Source organism: Ostrinia furnacalis, unplaced genomic scaffold (assembly GCF_004193835.3).
Source record: "Ostrinia furnacalis isolate ACB-3 unplaced genomic scaffold, ASM419383v2 OfSCF5765, whole genome shotgun sequence".
NCBI classification, from domain to species: domain Eukaryota; kingdom Metazoa; phylum Arthropoda; class Insecta; order Lepidoptera; family Crambidae; genus Ostrinia; species Ostrinia furnacalis.
In genome coordinates this window covers 192,804-209,787 of record NW_021136004.1, presented here as the reverse complement: position 1 = coordinate 209,787, position 16,984 = coordinate 192,804, and the positions used below count along the sequence as shown (strand labels likewise).

Here is a 16,984-nt window from a genome sequence, read left to right as displayed (position 1 = left end):
AGATATTGCAAGTTTTTGTATTCGAGTTATTATTTATAAGGGATATGAAACTCAGAATAAATACATTTAGAAAAACTTCCGTGATTGAAGAATAAAATATTATATTCAAAGATACAATATAGTTTTATTTGGTTTTATGTCTTCTACTGCAACCAGAACATTACATGTACGTACCTGACTAATTTATATTGACGTATACTCGAGGCAACTTTCATACTATGGGAATACATATAGGTACAATGGGACTTCTATTATGGGTACAATGGGAATTCATATTATGGGTACAATGGGAATTCATATTATAGGTACAATGGGACTTAATATTATGGGTACAATGGGACTTCATATTATGGGTACAATGGGACTACATTTAGGTGTACAATTGGACTACAATTAGGTGTACAATTGGACTACAATTAGGTACAATGGGACTACATGTATGGGTCTATCCCAATCAAATCAAATAAACATTGATGGGTCTTAAAAATTGTTCAGCCACAATTTGCCAAGCAGATGGCGTGCTATATGTAAATGGTTGCTTATTATTACTAATTAGGTATGTAGAACATTTTATATGCAAACATTTTCACATATTTAAATTGTCCGGGAGGAATTCGTTAATGGAGTAGTATGCCTTCTCAACAAGAAAATGAAATACGCAAGTATAAAGGAAATTAATTAATTATTCTTTATTTCTTATATTGTCCGGTAACTTATTGAAAATACGTCTCCATAAAATAACTTTTTATTCTCACCATAGTCTATCCATCCTTAGGGGTCTAGTCTATTTGGATATGACACCATATTATATTTTGGTCACTGAGGGCACTGCCAGGTGATAATTTTTAGTGAGTAAGCCCTGTTAGGTAAAAATGTTTTTTGTCGTGAACACAAGGCAATAATGTGACACATTCAACCTAATGAAACTGGAAGTCCGAAATATTTCCATCAAAAAATTGGGTTTTTTAAAGTTTACAAAGTTTTTGCTAAGTGAGAGAGTTCGTTTATTAGGTAGGATGTCAATGAAAAAGCTGAGTTGTTCACAATTACTTTATTTCATCTTAGTTTTACAAATAAAGCTTTAAACAACAAAATCGGTATCCTGGGTGTTGTGCTTATTATAGATATTTACAGTCTTGACAATTAACACTGGTTCCAAATAATTACAGAAAATTGCCACACAGTTTTTGATAAAAAAATTCTCACATAGGCTCAGTTATTGAATTATTTGTGTTTTGACAAGTAACTTCACAATGTTATATTAGAAAAAACTGGGGCTAAATGCATATTTTCCCAAAATCCCTCTAAATGCCTTTGGAATGTGCTGGAGACAAAGTGATGTGTATAACTTTAGTGAAAGTGTGATTCACAAGTTTTGTTAGACAGTCGTACTGGTAAATCTAATTAAATTTAACCAATAGAATCTTCAAATTGAAAGTCTTGACTAGATGACACTATTAAACGATTACATATATTGTGACATAGAGAAAATTTTGAGATATCAATAATCTATGCTACTCTACGCATAAAGATATTAAATCCACTCATCAAGGGCAAATGATGCAGTTGATTATTGAGAATAATTGGATGTAATAAGGACACTAGAGCGCCCAATGCCCATTTAAAGGTCTTATGAATGTCATACAGAGAATATTAACTGGTCTAACAAAACCATAAAGATTTGGGTGTGGTGGTAGAATTTATTCGAGTCGGATGAGTTCGACGTCGAAAATGAGAGTGGAGTTAGGCGGGATGACGCCAGGGTGGCCTTGTTGGCCGTAGGCGTAGTCGGGGGAGCAGGTCAGCTTGGCACGCTCACCAACGGACATCTGTAAAAAAAAGGGAAAATTTTCATTAATGTTTTATATTGCCTTAGCTTTTTCGCATGGGCTGCAGAGCATATGAGCATTTACATAGTTTACCCCCAAACAGTGTTATAATAATGAAATTAGAATTAGAAATGTACAGTTGTCTATTTCCCACCGTCAAACAAAAATAAATTATAGGTTCTCATTGTTTGATTTAGGACAACTTTCTATGAAATGTTACCAATTTTTCAGTTCGCTGGGTTTATGAATACAATCTCAAACATTGAATTCATAGGTTACCTTAGCCACACCCTCATCCCAGCCTCTGATGACCTCGCTCCTGCCGATCTTGAACTTGAAGGGCTTTCCGCGGTCGCGGGACGAGTCGAACTTCTGCCCGTTAGTCAGCGTGCCTGTGTAGTGGACTACCACTGTCTGCCCCGATTTGGGGTAAGTCGACCCTGAAGATAAGAAAATAAATCGATAGTAAGTGATTTAAATATTTATTTTAATGTTCATGAGGACATGCACTTCAATTGTCACTGAAAAATGAAACTAAAATGTCCCCCTAAGACAGATTGCAATAAAATGGGAAAAAATATGTTCTTGGATTTCGCTCAATGCTTATTATTGTATGTAATCTACAGATTTTGAAGCCCATTAATTTGTAACTGGAACCTCAATAGGACTTTTATAAATATCCCATTGAGTCAAATTGGAAAAAGGATTTTCAACTAAGAAATTGGATAAGTTTCTCTTGCTGAGGCGAGGGCCTGATAGCAGTATGCTGTAGGGTACTAGCTTAGATTAATAAAGCCTAGAAGCAGTGATAAAAGGGAATAATATTGCAATGGAAAAAAGTGGAAATAGGAATATTAACTATCAAAGACTAGATAGGTTAGCTTAAATGCAATAATTGATTGCTGGGAGATTCTATGCGTCATTGCCAGAAGCGGTAGCGTCATTACACTTTGTGATAAGAAAAAAATAATACTATTCACTGACAATAATCAATCGTAATGTGTTCCTTTTATATTACACAGAGTTTACAATACAATTAACGATTGCACGAATGGAAATTTTCCATGAAAATTCCCAGGATGTTCCACCACCACCGCTGACAAGTGATTAGGGTATTGGCATTTTAATTAAGGAACTTACCATCTCCGGGGCTGATTGTTTCCACAGTCACACCCATGATCAAATTATCTAATTTATAACCTTGTGGTTACTTTTTCCAATAATTTCGGATTTTTATCCGCAGCACGACGGCGTCCGGTAATGGCGGGCGTTCGTGTTTTAGTGTTGCCATGAGTAAAAAAAAGTTTCACAAGCATTTTTAAAGGCTTCAATAATACTTATTCATCGAGTTTGATTTTTAACAATGGAGAAGTCATAATCAAGTTTTGTTATTAAAATTGAACCACTCAGATTTGGGATGTACAGTAGTAGTAGTAGTCAGTAGTGTTTACTGGTGTTTTGCAAATTATAACATTCGCTTTTAAAGTGAAACCTATAAAAGCGAATGTTATAAAGTTATAGTATAGCGTCTAATTTCACGGTCGTCTGGCCATAAGTGGTTCACGTTCCTACCGGACTACTTAGCAGAACCCCGTCGAAGCTGTGGGTTCGATACCCGCACCCGCACAATACCTACAAAAATCTAACTGTTTGTATTGGTCTGAGTTTTTATATCATGAATAAAATGTCTTACTTAATGGGAGACGTTTAAGCGAGCACAAAATTAAATCGGAAATTAAATTCAAATGGGTTTTCAGGAAAGTAAAGTAATTATTAATAAAAGCCCCAACAACTTTATTACAAACCCCCTTTTCGGGGCAATTAATTGGACACAAGAAATTAATACTTTCTTATTTAATTTCAGATTCAGTTATGTAATACTAGACAGATTAAAGACGAGATCCTCAGTGCGTGGGAGCACGTGGGAGTTCGACAAACTACAATCTATTGGAAATCAAAGGCATAATATGGGCACAAGTAGGTAAGCAGCGCAAGATTGGTCATTGCGGAAATCTGAGACTTTTGTACAGCAGCGGATGTCCTTTGGCCTAAATGGACAATCGGATTAAATAAAACTCTTTAGATATAAATATAAACATTTTATAACAAACACCTTATCCAACATTAACACGTGCCGGGCTCAATACAAATAATTTTAGAGGCCTAAGTAAACGTTTTTGCGACATAAATATTTTATAGGTACTCTTACATAACCATCAATTTCATTCATAACGACAAATAACTAACACAATAAGTACTCATGTACTTATTATCCAGTTTTAATTAAAAAATCACGTGGACAGAAAGTTATGAAGGATTAATTTTTTCATGACATAACAGACTAAAGATGACGTAGAAATGCAAAGTTACACTTGGCGTATAATTTCAACATAATTATTATCATTCCATCATAAATATCTTACATCTTGACTAGAAAGAATAAATACAATTTGTGCATATTTCGGTAGTTTGTTAAAGCTACATTATTTTATCACAACACCGATTTAGACCACTAATAAATAAGTAAATTCAAAAAGGAAGGTGAATAAACTTGAAAAGTGTGATAATTAAAAAACTTATTATTACCAAAAAAATTAAGAACTTATTAGGTTAATAAAAATTAAATTAATTAAAAAGAATAGGTACCTACTTTACTTTTAAGGAAATAAAATGGCAGAAACGCGACGTTATGTCGACGAAAATAAATGTGATTTTAAACAGACTAAGTATAACGTATAGGTAATAATTAAATAATTAATTTAACATTCACTCGATATAAAAATATTTACGAATATACACACAATGATGCTATAACGCCACAGAGTTGCAGATTGCGAAATGCAGTAGCTACAATCTACCTCATTGTATTCGCAACTTCATAAAGTTATAACTCTTAATAAAATACAGTCATGTGATCTACGTGTAAATAAATAATTACAATAATTTATAACACCAAAGCTATACAAAGTTATAGACGAAAATAACGACATCAATAAATGAGGAATACTTGCTTATCTTAACTTTTTTCTTTAAAAAATAATGATACAAATGCTGTGTTAATTGAATTTAATGTTATAATAGTACATAAAATATCAGGGAACTATTTATTTAGACAATTATGTGCATTTCTCTACCCAGCTAGCCACACCATTTTGAAGCAAAGACATTTAAAGATTTTAAAGCTACACCGAATCTATAGGATATAAAATCTACGTTCCAAATGACATGACAGGGAAAAATAAATTACAAGTTTATCTGGGTAAAATACACTTTTTTTTACACAAAAATGGTTTTAAGTAGCTAATAAATTTTTTATTATCTTTCAATTTCAGTGCAGAATAAAATGCATTTTTTAAAACACCATAATTATATTTACAATCAACAGTTTTTCATTATTAACGTCAGGTATTACATTGTTTGCACTTATTTTTTATTTGAGTAGTTGTAATTCAAAAGTACAGCCTATCGCTAAGTCCTGAGAAGTTTTGATCTAAGAATTATAGGAACTTTAAAGTTTTTATTGATCGTTAAGATGATTTTTGGAAGTGTAAAGAGTAGGTAGGTAATTAATTCAAAATGACATGATGGTCATATATTTTTCTTTTGTGAATTTTTAATTTTTTTATTAGGGATATCGCCACAGTTCGAGATATTTGAGCACATTTTCCACCACATTTATTTAGAAAGTTTAAGACATGCAAAGTGATTTATTTTTAGTGCAATAATAGTTTAATTTGATTTGCTGTCGTTTTAAGTGACACGAATGTTGTTAGAAAGTCGTATCACTGTGGCGATCGAAAGCGGTCTGAATTTAATTTTTAATATTATAGTAATTAATAAAGATTGAAGATTGTTTTAAAATTGGTGTAAGTATCAGGGAAATGGTGTGATATGTGGGATCGTAGTGATATCAAAAATGTACGTTAAAATCTAGGTAGCATTCCGTTTAAACGACTTATGAAAATATTCGCAACTTTGTGATTGCGCAGCTAATTTAAATATTTGGCATTTGATTTGGCTTTAAAATTGATAAAAGTTTTTCTAATGAGTATTTTCTAGTATTTTCTAGTATTTTTGAGTATTTTTCCCCATTCGTTACGTGAAATCTGTGTTACTAAAAGCTGACCCAATGAACTGCTTGATTTGTCTGCGTTTTGGCTCCGCGAATGTCGGATATAATTTCTACGCAATATAAAAGCTTTCTGAAACTTTTCTCCGCTTAGCTAATTAATTACTTACTCCAAAATAGCAAAATTTGTTAAATGTTACGTGATTATGTAGCAAGAATAACAATAAAAAATGGTGTATTTTAAAACAAAACTCCGCGGAGCCGCAGGTATAATTTTTTTAAAGTGGTAGGTAACAAAGTGTTTGCGCGGGAAAATTCCACCAACAAAACCACAGAGAAAAAATGCAAAGTTAACAAAAAATCCTAATTCTTTTTAAGATGTCGCAACACTAGAAATTCGTTCAGATATTCGGGACGGACTGATGTACGCGTTCGGATACGCTTACGAAGCTTCTTCGGTCGGCTCTTCTTCTTGATGGTGCTTGGCGAGCGCTAGAAGGATCATGGTGAGCTGCTTCCGGCTGATTTTGCCGTCGCTACTGTATTCAACCCCTTGGAGGATAGTTTCTTCGAATTCTAGAAGATCTTGCGCGTCGTAATCCTGAAATTGATAGAATAAACCTTTAAGTAGAGAAATATTTAACCTACTCTCTTATATAAATAACTATTTTCGCAGACGTCTCACTTGTTATTTTTATTACTGAGTAATTTACACACAGGTCAATGTGGTCTAAATTGAAACAAAAATGTAGTACAGGCAGTCTGATTATGCTAACATAGATTACGTAAGTTATAATTAAGTAAGTACTATAGTTTTACCTTTTTTACTAACTCTAAAAGATCTTTCAAGAATCCTCGCAGCTCTTCGTTTTCTATGGATCCATTGTTGTCCTGTTGAAAATTAATCTCATTAAATTTTATAACTTAGCAACAGAAATAAAACATATAGAACCTTTAAGTTCCAATCCATAATAAACCATACTACACTACTCTACAACCTTATCAGGCTAACTGCGCACCTCGTTGAATGCGACTCTCCATCGCACTCACCCGCACACCTCTCCGCGTTCGCCCCGTTCCGTACCAATGCCACAGAATAAGTAATAGTACAGGTACAGAAGGATTACTCCGCAAGACGATTTAAATAAATGCGAGTCTTGCTACGACGCGATAAAGTGGAATTCAGCTCGCACAGCACTACGTACCTACAATTTTATTCACCTACAAGTTTTGTCTCTTTCTATCGCGTGCCTCTGAACTCTTCTTACGCTGTTAGGGTTGCTGTCTAGTAAAAAAATAATTAATCTACTTATATGTAATGAAGTACTCGTACGTATGTAGGTAAGTACGCATTCATTATGGAAAACCTTGGGAAAGGCCTTAGTCCAGCAGTGGACGTCATTCGGCTGAAACGAACGAACGCATTCTGAGCAGTAGTCATGGTAGGTTAGGTTCCTATACTATCCTAAGAATTATTGATTACCTACATGGCAAACATACCTTTCAGCATCTTTGGGAAGCGAAAAAAAAGATAAATCCGGTAGATTTCTTTTCGAATTTAAACACCCGAACGCCGCACAATATTTATCTCTCTTTATGTCCATTTTTAAATAATACTTCGATCATAGAATTAGGTACCACTGCAACGCACGCCAGCGTCCTGACGGGCGCGCGCGTGACACTCGACTGATATAATACCCGCCGGCGGGGCGCTTCGCTGTAGGTAATTATCGGATGTACCGCGCGAAGTGAGCCAGGCCTGCCAATGCGTCGACGTGACGTCACGGCTACCAGGTGCGCAGCTAACTCGATCGGGTTGTATTTCTACTACTCGTACTTCGATTTTATCATCACTTTCTACCGAGTGAGATATCCACTGGAGCTTTCCCGTTGTGGTTAACAAATAAATTAAGGAAGAAGATTTGACGAATATGCGGTTAAAACAATAAATGAAAAAAAAATTTAAACTTACCCTGTCATAAAGTGAGAATACCCTTTCTATGTCATCTTTCGTAAGTTTAGTTGCCCCCTGTTAAAAGAAAAATGCTTTTGTAATATTAGTTAAAATTAAATCATCTACGAGGTATAATAAGGCCCACTTGTTCAAACAAAATTTTACTGAATAATATTAAATAGAAAAATAATTGTATTTTACTTAGATTTAGTTTTTCAATTTAGGAATGTCTCAGCAAGTGGTCAATACTTTAAGTACCCAATAGAAGACCTTTTCATATTATTGTGGCGCCCAACATGGTGCAAGGACCCGTATTTAAAAATAAACTAAGTAAGTAAAGTAAACTATACTATCACACATAAACGATTACGATTTGACATTTTGCAATGTTGGCTACTTCACATCACAAATAAATATCAAGTCTAGAAAGTTTTATTTTGCTAGTCCCAGCTATAACTATTGTTTTGTGACTATATACACATAAATGTTACACTCCTAATGTAAATAATCTTTATTAAAAGTTGTGTTTATGTAAATCATCATTTAAAAATCACAATTCACAAAAGCATAGAAACAATGTGCTGCAAATTATTGCTATTCCATCGCCATAAGATAAAATTGAATCGTTAAATTTTCTGAAACTTTCTTAAGAAATATGTACAATAATCTGCACAGTAGGTATAGGTATAGTAAGGTAATCTTATCTGTTAAACATTTAAAAGTGAACTTTATAAACATTTGGAATAAAGTTCGTCAAAAGATGCATTTTTGTGCAATTGCTGCACTCAAATCAGTCTAAGCTTTTAGGAACGTTAGTTTATCCAATGGCGATGCTATTATAAGGTCTCAGCTATTGATATCGTATCTAATATTTTTCTACGTCCCAATTCCACAAAGATCATAAAATACAAAGGCATACATTTGTTCTTAGATGAACAGATTATATCAAGTCAAAGTATCTTATTTTTTTAGTTAAAATCCAGTTCTAACGAACTTTTTAAAATATTAAGTGACAAGATTTTTTATTGTCATAGGTCGGGCTTTTGATCTTCACAGTCCGTAAAGCTTGACTATTGACACCCTGTGTACTTGTAATTTTATATTTCTGGTAAACCAGTCAGTTTTATAACAGATCGTATGAATTGGGCATTCCCAACTTCTATAGTAGGTATTCGTATTAGGCTTTTGTATAATTTGTTCTTTGTGAAGTTAAGGATAGTATTGGTTGACACGATAGCAACAGACCTCGAGGACTCACCTCTATGCCCTCCTAAGGTGTGCAGTGCAAGACAAGCTTAGTGTTAGGACAGACAGAAGGACAGGCAGCAGACAGACATCATGCTAATTTTGATCCACACTACAAAACATAGAATGTGTCAAGAACGTCGTAGGCATTTTTAAAAGAAAAAGCCACGAATATTTTTTGTTATGGTATTACTATTTTTTAAAAATGACACATTTGTGTTGTAATGTGGATTCGTGTAAGTAAATAATAATTTTGTTACACAAATAACACAAATAATATTGTCAGTATTTTTTAAAATAATTTATTAGATTTAGAACTTACGTTTCCAATTTTAGTTTAATGCTAAATAAGAAAGGAATACAGGGGGAAATCAAGACATAAGTTTATTTATTTAAATAGGTAATGTAGGTACCTAAGTATTAAATATTTATTTGAGTTATGCCTTTTTAATTTAGTAGGGTAATGCCCTCTATAATACACAATTGCAATGGTTCAATAGAACAGTATTATCGGTATTATTTTTAGGACAAGTAAGGTACCTTGATTTCACCCTGTATTATCTGTACAGTATAGATAGAGCAATTTGTTTAAAAGTATTATTATTTTTCGTTTGGTTTAATTATTTATTAATATAGTGCGTGATATGTTGTAAAATGGAAATGAAAACTAGAAAAACGTGCAGCGGAAAATGCGTGAAAATGCGTGAAAATGCGAGCAATTTAAAAAATGCACACAAATAACTAATATTACCTACATTGTTTAGTATAATTTGTATTGTTAGCTCTATTTCGTGTGCTTTTAAGTATTCGTATTATACTTAGATCTTAGACCTAGAAGTATTTCATATAATTTAGATTTCTTGCTAAAGATCTCCATTTTATTTAATTTTAATAAACAAAAAGAATAGCTTTGATATATTTAGACGATGAGGCTATCGGTAGGTATTGCGTTGTATTTACAAATAACTTTGTTCGACTAGTCGCTAATATTTTTGAAAACATTAATGAAAGCAATGGGGACAACTGACTATCAACGTGGGAACCATGTTTCTAATGTTTATGGAAAATGAAACGACTTGTAATACTCGCAACACTGTCGTTGCACTTTAACAATTTACCCAAACACTTTTTGTTGATCGATGATCAAAATAAATCACCAAAATTTCACTTACATCCTTTGCTAATAGCTATTGGTGATTTATATTATTCTTTGATGAAAATGAACCATTTTTCATTCCATCATGTCTGCCTTTCATTAAAATTCCCGCGCGCGGGACATCCTTGGCAAGATGGCGTCTGATTTATGGCGCGAAATGAAGTGTCACTCACCTTGAACACTTGTCTGCAGAGGAAGTTCTCTTTGACTGGCAGCAATCTGCAACGTGATGGTATACGATACTACCCGGCTGAAATAAGTCGGCACATTGCTTTGGAAATACGTGGATCGTATGTCCACGGCGTATGGGCCTTGTTTGATTGACTAATATTTTTCATGTGCAGAGTTAATTCAGCCGCATCGTATTGTGTGTTCAGATACAAGTAAGGATACAAGTAATTATAGAAAAATGTAAGTTACTAGTAAGTTAGTAGGTAGGTTCTAGGCCCTAGTAGAATTTAAATATCATAGTTGTTGTAAGGCATATTTTTTTGAAATAGAATGCTGTGATTAATGAATTAATGTTATGTAATACGATATTTAAGTACATAATAACTGTATCATTTCACTGGCTTTTACAACAAAAATTCAAATCCATCCGGCAAGCATCAGGTGAAATTAATTTACGACTGCGGTATGTGAAAACCAGGAATCCAATATCGGGTGGAAGTTTGTATGAAAATAATTATCTCGGAAGCCGCTAGACGAGAAAGGGTAGAGTTTCATGGGTTGAATGATCCGTTAGGGTTGGATTACACGGTCATGGGATTTCCTCCTTTTAGATATTTCTGTATAGAAGTATGATGGGGCAAACAATAATAATTATTAGTCATAATGCTAAATGTTTATTTCATAAGTTGCCTTTGCAATATCTTCCACAACTTAAAGCCGAGTAATTTAAGCCTTGGGTTGGTCCACTAACGCCCGTATTCACAAACGATGCTTGCTTAACTGAAGCAGCAAATCGAACGCACAGCGTTGAATAGAGCTCTGTGATTGGTTCATGTGTCACCATGTGCGTCCACGCCAAAAATCACAGAAGGCCTATTCAGACCTAAGTGGTATTCGCTACCATCTGCGGCAGAGAAAACCCTGTGGGTATGCGGTAATAATACTGTTCAGACCTAAGCGGTATTCGCTACCGTCTACCTATGTACCTCTAACCACAGCAGCAGCGAATATCGCTCAGGTCGCTCTGGCTGCGATACTTGATACTAAATACCTGAGCGAAACCCGCGCGGTATGTACCTCTACCCACAGCGACAGCGAATATCGCTCAGGTTTGAATAGGCCTTTAAGGATCCACGCGCATGAGCCTCATAGTAATCAATGTAAAGGAATTTTGCATTATTAGGCAAAACTGTAATATGGTAGTTATTTAAGCAAGAGCTTCGCACAGCGTTAAAAAACGGGGTCGATTTCGTCCCATTTCGAGACTTAGGTATCAAAAATTATATCTGAAAGTTTGTTACTTACTTGGCCATTTCAGATAGTTGCAGTCTACCGTCTTTATTAGAGTCGAAAACTTGTAGCTGTTGAAGAAAAATATTTGATTAGACCTTAAACTCTAGAACAACTTATTTGTCAGATAAACTTTTGCTTTACATGGCGCTATACGTCAGGTTACTATCTATAAATTTATCAGGAGCCTATGCTAGCAAGGTCAAAGTTAGGTCACTCATTTCGGCTGTGTGCCAAATCTAATGAAATCAATTTTAATATTTACCTACCTACTACCTACTTAACCACCACAAAAAGTTCTAATAAATTGGTCTATTCCACTTTGACCACCTGGATTTGATCACCTAGGTGATCAAAGTGGACTCCAGGCGACATTTTGGCGTCCTTTGATCACCCATGGAGAAGAAGTCCACTTAAGTAGGTGATCTTATCCGTGGGTTATCAAAGGACACCAAAGTGTCACCTGAAGCCCATTTTGATCACCTGGGTGATCAAATCCAGATGATCAAAGAGAAATAGACCTAATAAATGGAGTATTTCTGATAGGCACATAAAGTTTTTTGTCCTCAATTCTAAGGTAGCGTTTGATTCTCGTTTTTCCATTTAGATAATTACTACATTAACATAATGAGATAAATAAAGTGGAAATGTAATAAATGAATCAAAGGGACAGGTACCATTGTGTCAGTGTACTCAATGAGCTTGTCCTCTGAAACGTCGTTGATTTTCTTCGCCTCTTTCAGCAGGTCTCGGAGGAAATTCTGTGAAAATTAGGAAAACATACCATTAGGTAAGTAATAAAGTAAAATAAATGAATTTTACTTAAAAATTAAGCAGTAAATTAAATCGAATTAATTTTCTCGTTAAAACTGTTGAGTAGGTATAAACCTAAATCGCTATAAAGTCCAGGCATTTGGTAGTTTTAACTGGAAAGTTTTGAAAATTGGTATTTACATAGATTTTCATGTGCTCAGGTAACCACGTTAATTTGAACTGGTAGGCAACAACCTTAAAGTTCTTATTTTGTATGTTAATGTGCTAGGTACTTCGTATAATTATGTAATATTTAATCAATCGTAATTTGTAATATCTGTTAAAAATATTCGATGTTATTCCGAGTAGAAACTAAGGCATACAATCAGTGTTTGCGATCAATCAATCACTCAATCAATAACGATTAATTATTATAAGTACCTATCACTTTGAGGTAAATGAGCTCATTTCATTCATACTAATACTGATTATGATATTAAAATTACGTCGAACTGGAGATTACCTACACTTCACAGATACCTATGATAGTAGATAATAATTATAATTACTTATAAGTCATATCAATTTATTAGATAGGTAGTTTAATTATAGTTCTTGCAACTCACGAAGGCGAGTGATATTTTTTACACGTGTGGTGGCTCGCTACTGATCGTTTTTCAAAAGTTTTTAACATTACACTAAGTATCATTATGTGCATGTAGTACACGTACACACACAAGTAAAGCTCACTCGCCTTCGTGAGTTGCAAGAACTTGGCTATATGCCCGTTTTTTTCACCATCAATCCCTAATATTTAAGTGACCCCTACGATAAGTAATATTAATTTACCTTAAGTTCGTCGGCCTCAATATAGCCGCTGCCGTCCGTGTCGTATTCCCGCCAAATCTGGAATATTGATTAGTTAATTTTACCTCAGAACAAACAGGGTCAGGCACTCATTCATTTAACTCCGTAATTAACTCAGTAGAGCAATATCAATTATTTGGGTCGAAGAGAAATATAGCAATAAAATAAACTGTCAAGTGATTCTACTTGTAACTAATTAAATGGCAACAACATTATGAGACTAGCTTTTGCCCGTGGCTTCGTCCGCATTAATTTCTATTTTACAAAGGAAGCGCACGTACACGTTCCTTCAAGGTATCCCTAGGTTCAGTGGTATAACCGTGAAAAACAGATTTTACTAAGCCTAGGCGCAGACCACCAACTTTTAGTCGGCCGATAGTTGTCTAAAAATCAAATCTGTGTAATTTGGGCACTTCCATACATGCTCATACTGATATGTCAACCGACTAAACTATCGGCCGACGAAAAATTGTTTGGTCTGCGCTTAGGCTTACTCTCGCACTTATAATATTAGTAAGTAGGTATAACTAATTATGGAAGAGTCGATGGATGAAAAACAGCTTAAACTTACTTTCATAAATTCGACGCTAGATTCTAAGGGGTTGTCGAATCTGAAGAGCAGTAAGAAGTTCTCCTCCATGGGCAGCAGTTGGGCAAGCTGGAAACCAAATAAACGATTAACTTGCAACTACGAGTTTCTGAAACTTGCTGAAACTGGTGCAGAGCTAGCGTGATTGTGACATGACTGTATAGTTCCAAAATACTGAACTGTCCTATCCATGACATTGACAGTGGGGCGCCACCGTCAATACCGGATCGCTGCTTTTTGCCATGTTGGAAACCATATAGTTGAACGATGGTAGCGCCCCCCTGTCATGGAGTTTGGTGGGACAGTTCAGCGTGGGTCATTTATAATATTATGTTGTTGCAATTGCCTGGGTCAAAAAGCAAGAGTTTTAATTAGTCCGTCAGTTAACTTATAAAAAAATACTCTACACGTATTTTTCACTTTTTCAAACTAATGAAAATTTAAAGAGATAAAGCGCCCCAAAGTTCATAAGAAGAGGCCCGTGACGTCAACGCTTGCTTAAAAATGCCGCACGTTGTGACGTCGTGCGCAACTTCAACGCACCATAACTATGTAATTATTTGTTAGATTGACAAATAAAAATATATGTGTCTAATATTTTTTGATATTAAACATTACGGACTAAAAAAATTTGTTTAGGCAACTAGCCTATTCACGAAAGCGAGTGAGCTTTACATGTGTGGTGGCTCGCTACTGTTCGTTTTTCAAGTTTTTATATGACATTATTACACTATCGTATGTGCATGTACACGTACACACACAAGTAAAGCTCACTCGCATTCGTGAGTTGCAAGAACTACATTTATATAGCACAACGTTATTGTGTCCAAACAGTTAACGCGTTAAGCCATGCTATTACACACGCTGGCTTACTTCTGTCAATTTATGGAAACATCAGGTGGCGTTATGTGCCAAATGCGGCTTGATATCACCGACTGCGCCAGAAGGTGAGGTGTGTTATGTTTTTCTAAGTCCGCTTGGCTAGCTACCACCATTCTTTCTAAGTAGTTTCGGCAGTTGGAGATAGTAAGATACCAGTTCCTCTCTAGATGAGGATTTCGAGTGAATCTCGCTTTCACCTTCAGTTTGATCATCACTTCCTGTGAGATAGAGCTCAAGAGCTTTCCTCGTTGTGGTTTAAAAACCTCCTATATTTCTCTTGTAAGTATAAATACCTCAAAATAAAACCAATGTACGCGAGTGTTACCTCTCTGATGTCAATCTTTCCGTCCTGGTTGTCGTCATACGCCTCCATGAAGCACGCCTTGAGTTCCACCAGCATGGAGTCGGATACCGCCTGCAACATTACAGTGCTCAGTCAAGTGGAGGTGAGAGATTGGTATAAGCTTCTGAGGTAGGTATGGAGAAATGATACTTTAACGGTGAGTATAAACTAGCTAGAGCATTTATTTCAGAACAACGAGCCGCTCTATGTAATCATTTACATTTATGTTCTAGTTCTACGACGTTTGGTGGGGTGATATCCTTTCAAGAACCAAACGTCGTAGGCACATTTTACCTGTATTGTTTTTGTTTACCATTCGTAAGAACATACATAGAAATGGTCTAGTCCATACTCACTTTAAGCTGGACATTCATGGTCAGTTTAGTGATGTAAAATCCAAAATTTGACCGTGTGTGAAATCTTAAATTCAAATTCATAGTACACGGCCAGTTCTTTTGGATGTACGGTACGTAAGTCCTACTGATCAGTTTAATTGACTGCAAATGCTTTAATATACGTAATTTTAAGATGCTTCTCAATATGCAAAACACTGGCTATGGCAGGGTTTGTAAGTCTACTGCAATCATGGCGTCATAGATAATTTTATCTCATACCAATGTTGTTGTTAGCTACATTGCTTGTTTTATTATGTTACAACTATAGCTTGATTTGACACTTATAAACACTCGTATTAACTGCCATGGTCATTTTAATTAAAACAAAAATTGGGGACAATGACGCGTATTCCAATAAAATTACAAGACCGTAAACTTTAATTCAATTGGGACTATAAAACTCAATTGTGAATTTATGACACATAAAAATAGGCTACGTCTCTCGAATACCAAATTACCTTTAAGAAAACTAGCTCGGAATTCAACTTTTAATGCCGTTAAATTCTAAAAAACTACCGTATTAAACTGGCAAACTTAAATTCGAAGAGAACCATGTAAAAAGCGGAATCCATTTCCTCAATGGTCACTGCCGAGCATTCTTCTAAAACTAATCCCGAAGTTAAAGAACATTGGGAGAAAAATTCTTACTTTCTATTGGGATGCACAGGGCTGTATCTATATCCTCAAGTAGACAATTTATTATAGGGTTAAGTCTTTATGTCTACTTGTGTACTATCTTCTAGACTAACTGATAAAATCAGTGCTAGATTGAGTCAAAGGTTATAGAAGTTATTTTTTAATTTACTTATTTGGAAAAATACAGATTAAATCTACCTAATTCAGGTAACATAAGAAAGTTATGTAAAGTTATTTAAGATGGATTTAATATGCAATTTTATTTTAAGCATCTATTTATGTATTATTATAACTGACTTTATATGAATTTTCTATTTATGTATAGTTTCTTAATAAAATTATACTTATTTGATTCTTACCTCAGATCATAGTATGATCTGAGATTCTGACTGAATGTAAGAGTATTATTCCGTTCCTTAAATAAACTACCATAGCAATTTTTCATGTCCAAGTTAAAGTTTTTCAGAATCGAATTAGAGATACAATAGTTTAGTAAACCATTATTTGCATGTTTTATACCTAGGTATTAAGTTCCTCTGTAAATATGACTTTTTTGCACACAGTCTACAACACATATTATGTATTATACAACGTAGGTACATCCGTCATCCCGTAAAAAAATAAAAGTGGGTCAACCGTGTCGTCCACTTTTCAATACCAGGTACTCTACGACCTCTTCAATACGTATCTCGTTTCCCGGGACTCAGCACTGTAAGGCCCTGTAACCCTCAATCCATCCCTGAGAAAACTTCACGGGAAAACTGGGAGTTCGTTATTGTAGAGATAGTGAGACGGGAAGTGAACA

At 34.8% G+C, this 16,984-nt stretch overlaps 2 protein-coding genes across 3 annotated transcripts in view; both read right to left on the bottom strand.

The window, feature by feature from the left end:
- Positions 1-1,036: 1,036 nt before the first annotated feature.
- On the bottom strand, positions 1,037-3,124 carry Fkbp12 (FK506-binding protein). The gene is made up of 3 exons (XM_028316571.1): positions 2,970-3,124; positions 2,109-2,269; positions 1,037-1,829 (listed from the first exon to the last, which is right to left on the bottom strand). The coding sequence occupies exons 1-3, from the start codon at positions 3,004-3,006 to the stop codon at positions 1,701-1,703; spliced, it is 327 nt and encodes a 108-aa protein (XP_028172372.1). The 5' UTR covers positions 3,007-3,124; the 3' UTR covers positions 1,037-1,700.
- Positions 3,125-3,915: 791 nt separating this feature from the next.
- Positions 3,916-16,984, bottom strand: part of Cbp53E (Calbindin 53E) — a 55,105-nt gene continuing 42,036 nt past the window's right edge. Inside the window, exons 3-12 of one of the 2 annotated variants that reach the window (XM_028316558.1) lie at positions 15,131-15,220; positions 13,906-13,992; positions 13,317-13,373; positions 12,392-12,475; positions 11,730-11,785; positions 10,427-10,472; positions 9,111-9,122; positions 7,871-7,927; positions 6,718-6,789; positions 3,916-6,499 (exon numbers count right to left, since the gene is read on the bottom strand). In XM_028316558.1, coding sequence (XP_028172359.1) covers positions 6,341-6,499; positions 6,718-6,789; positions 7,871-7,927; positions 9,111-9,122; positions 10,427-10,472; positions 11,730-11,785; positions 12,392-12,475; positions 13,317-13,373; positions 13,906-13,992; positions 15,131-15,220 — 720 coding nt within the window. In that variant the 3' untranslated portion in view covers positions 3,916-6,340. The remainder of the gene's footprint in view (positions 6,500-6,717; positions 6,790-7,870; positions 7,928-9,110; positions 9,123-10,426; positions 10,473-11,729; positions 11,786-12,391; positions 12,476-13,316; positions 13,374-13,905; positions 13,993-15,130; positions 15,221-16,984) is intronic. The other variant, XM_028316559.1, reaches the window with a different exon arrangement.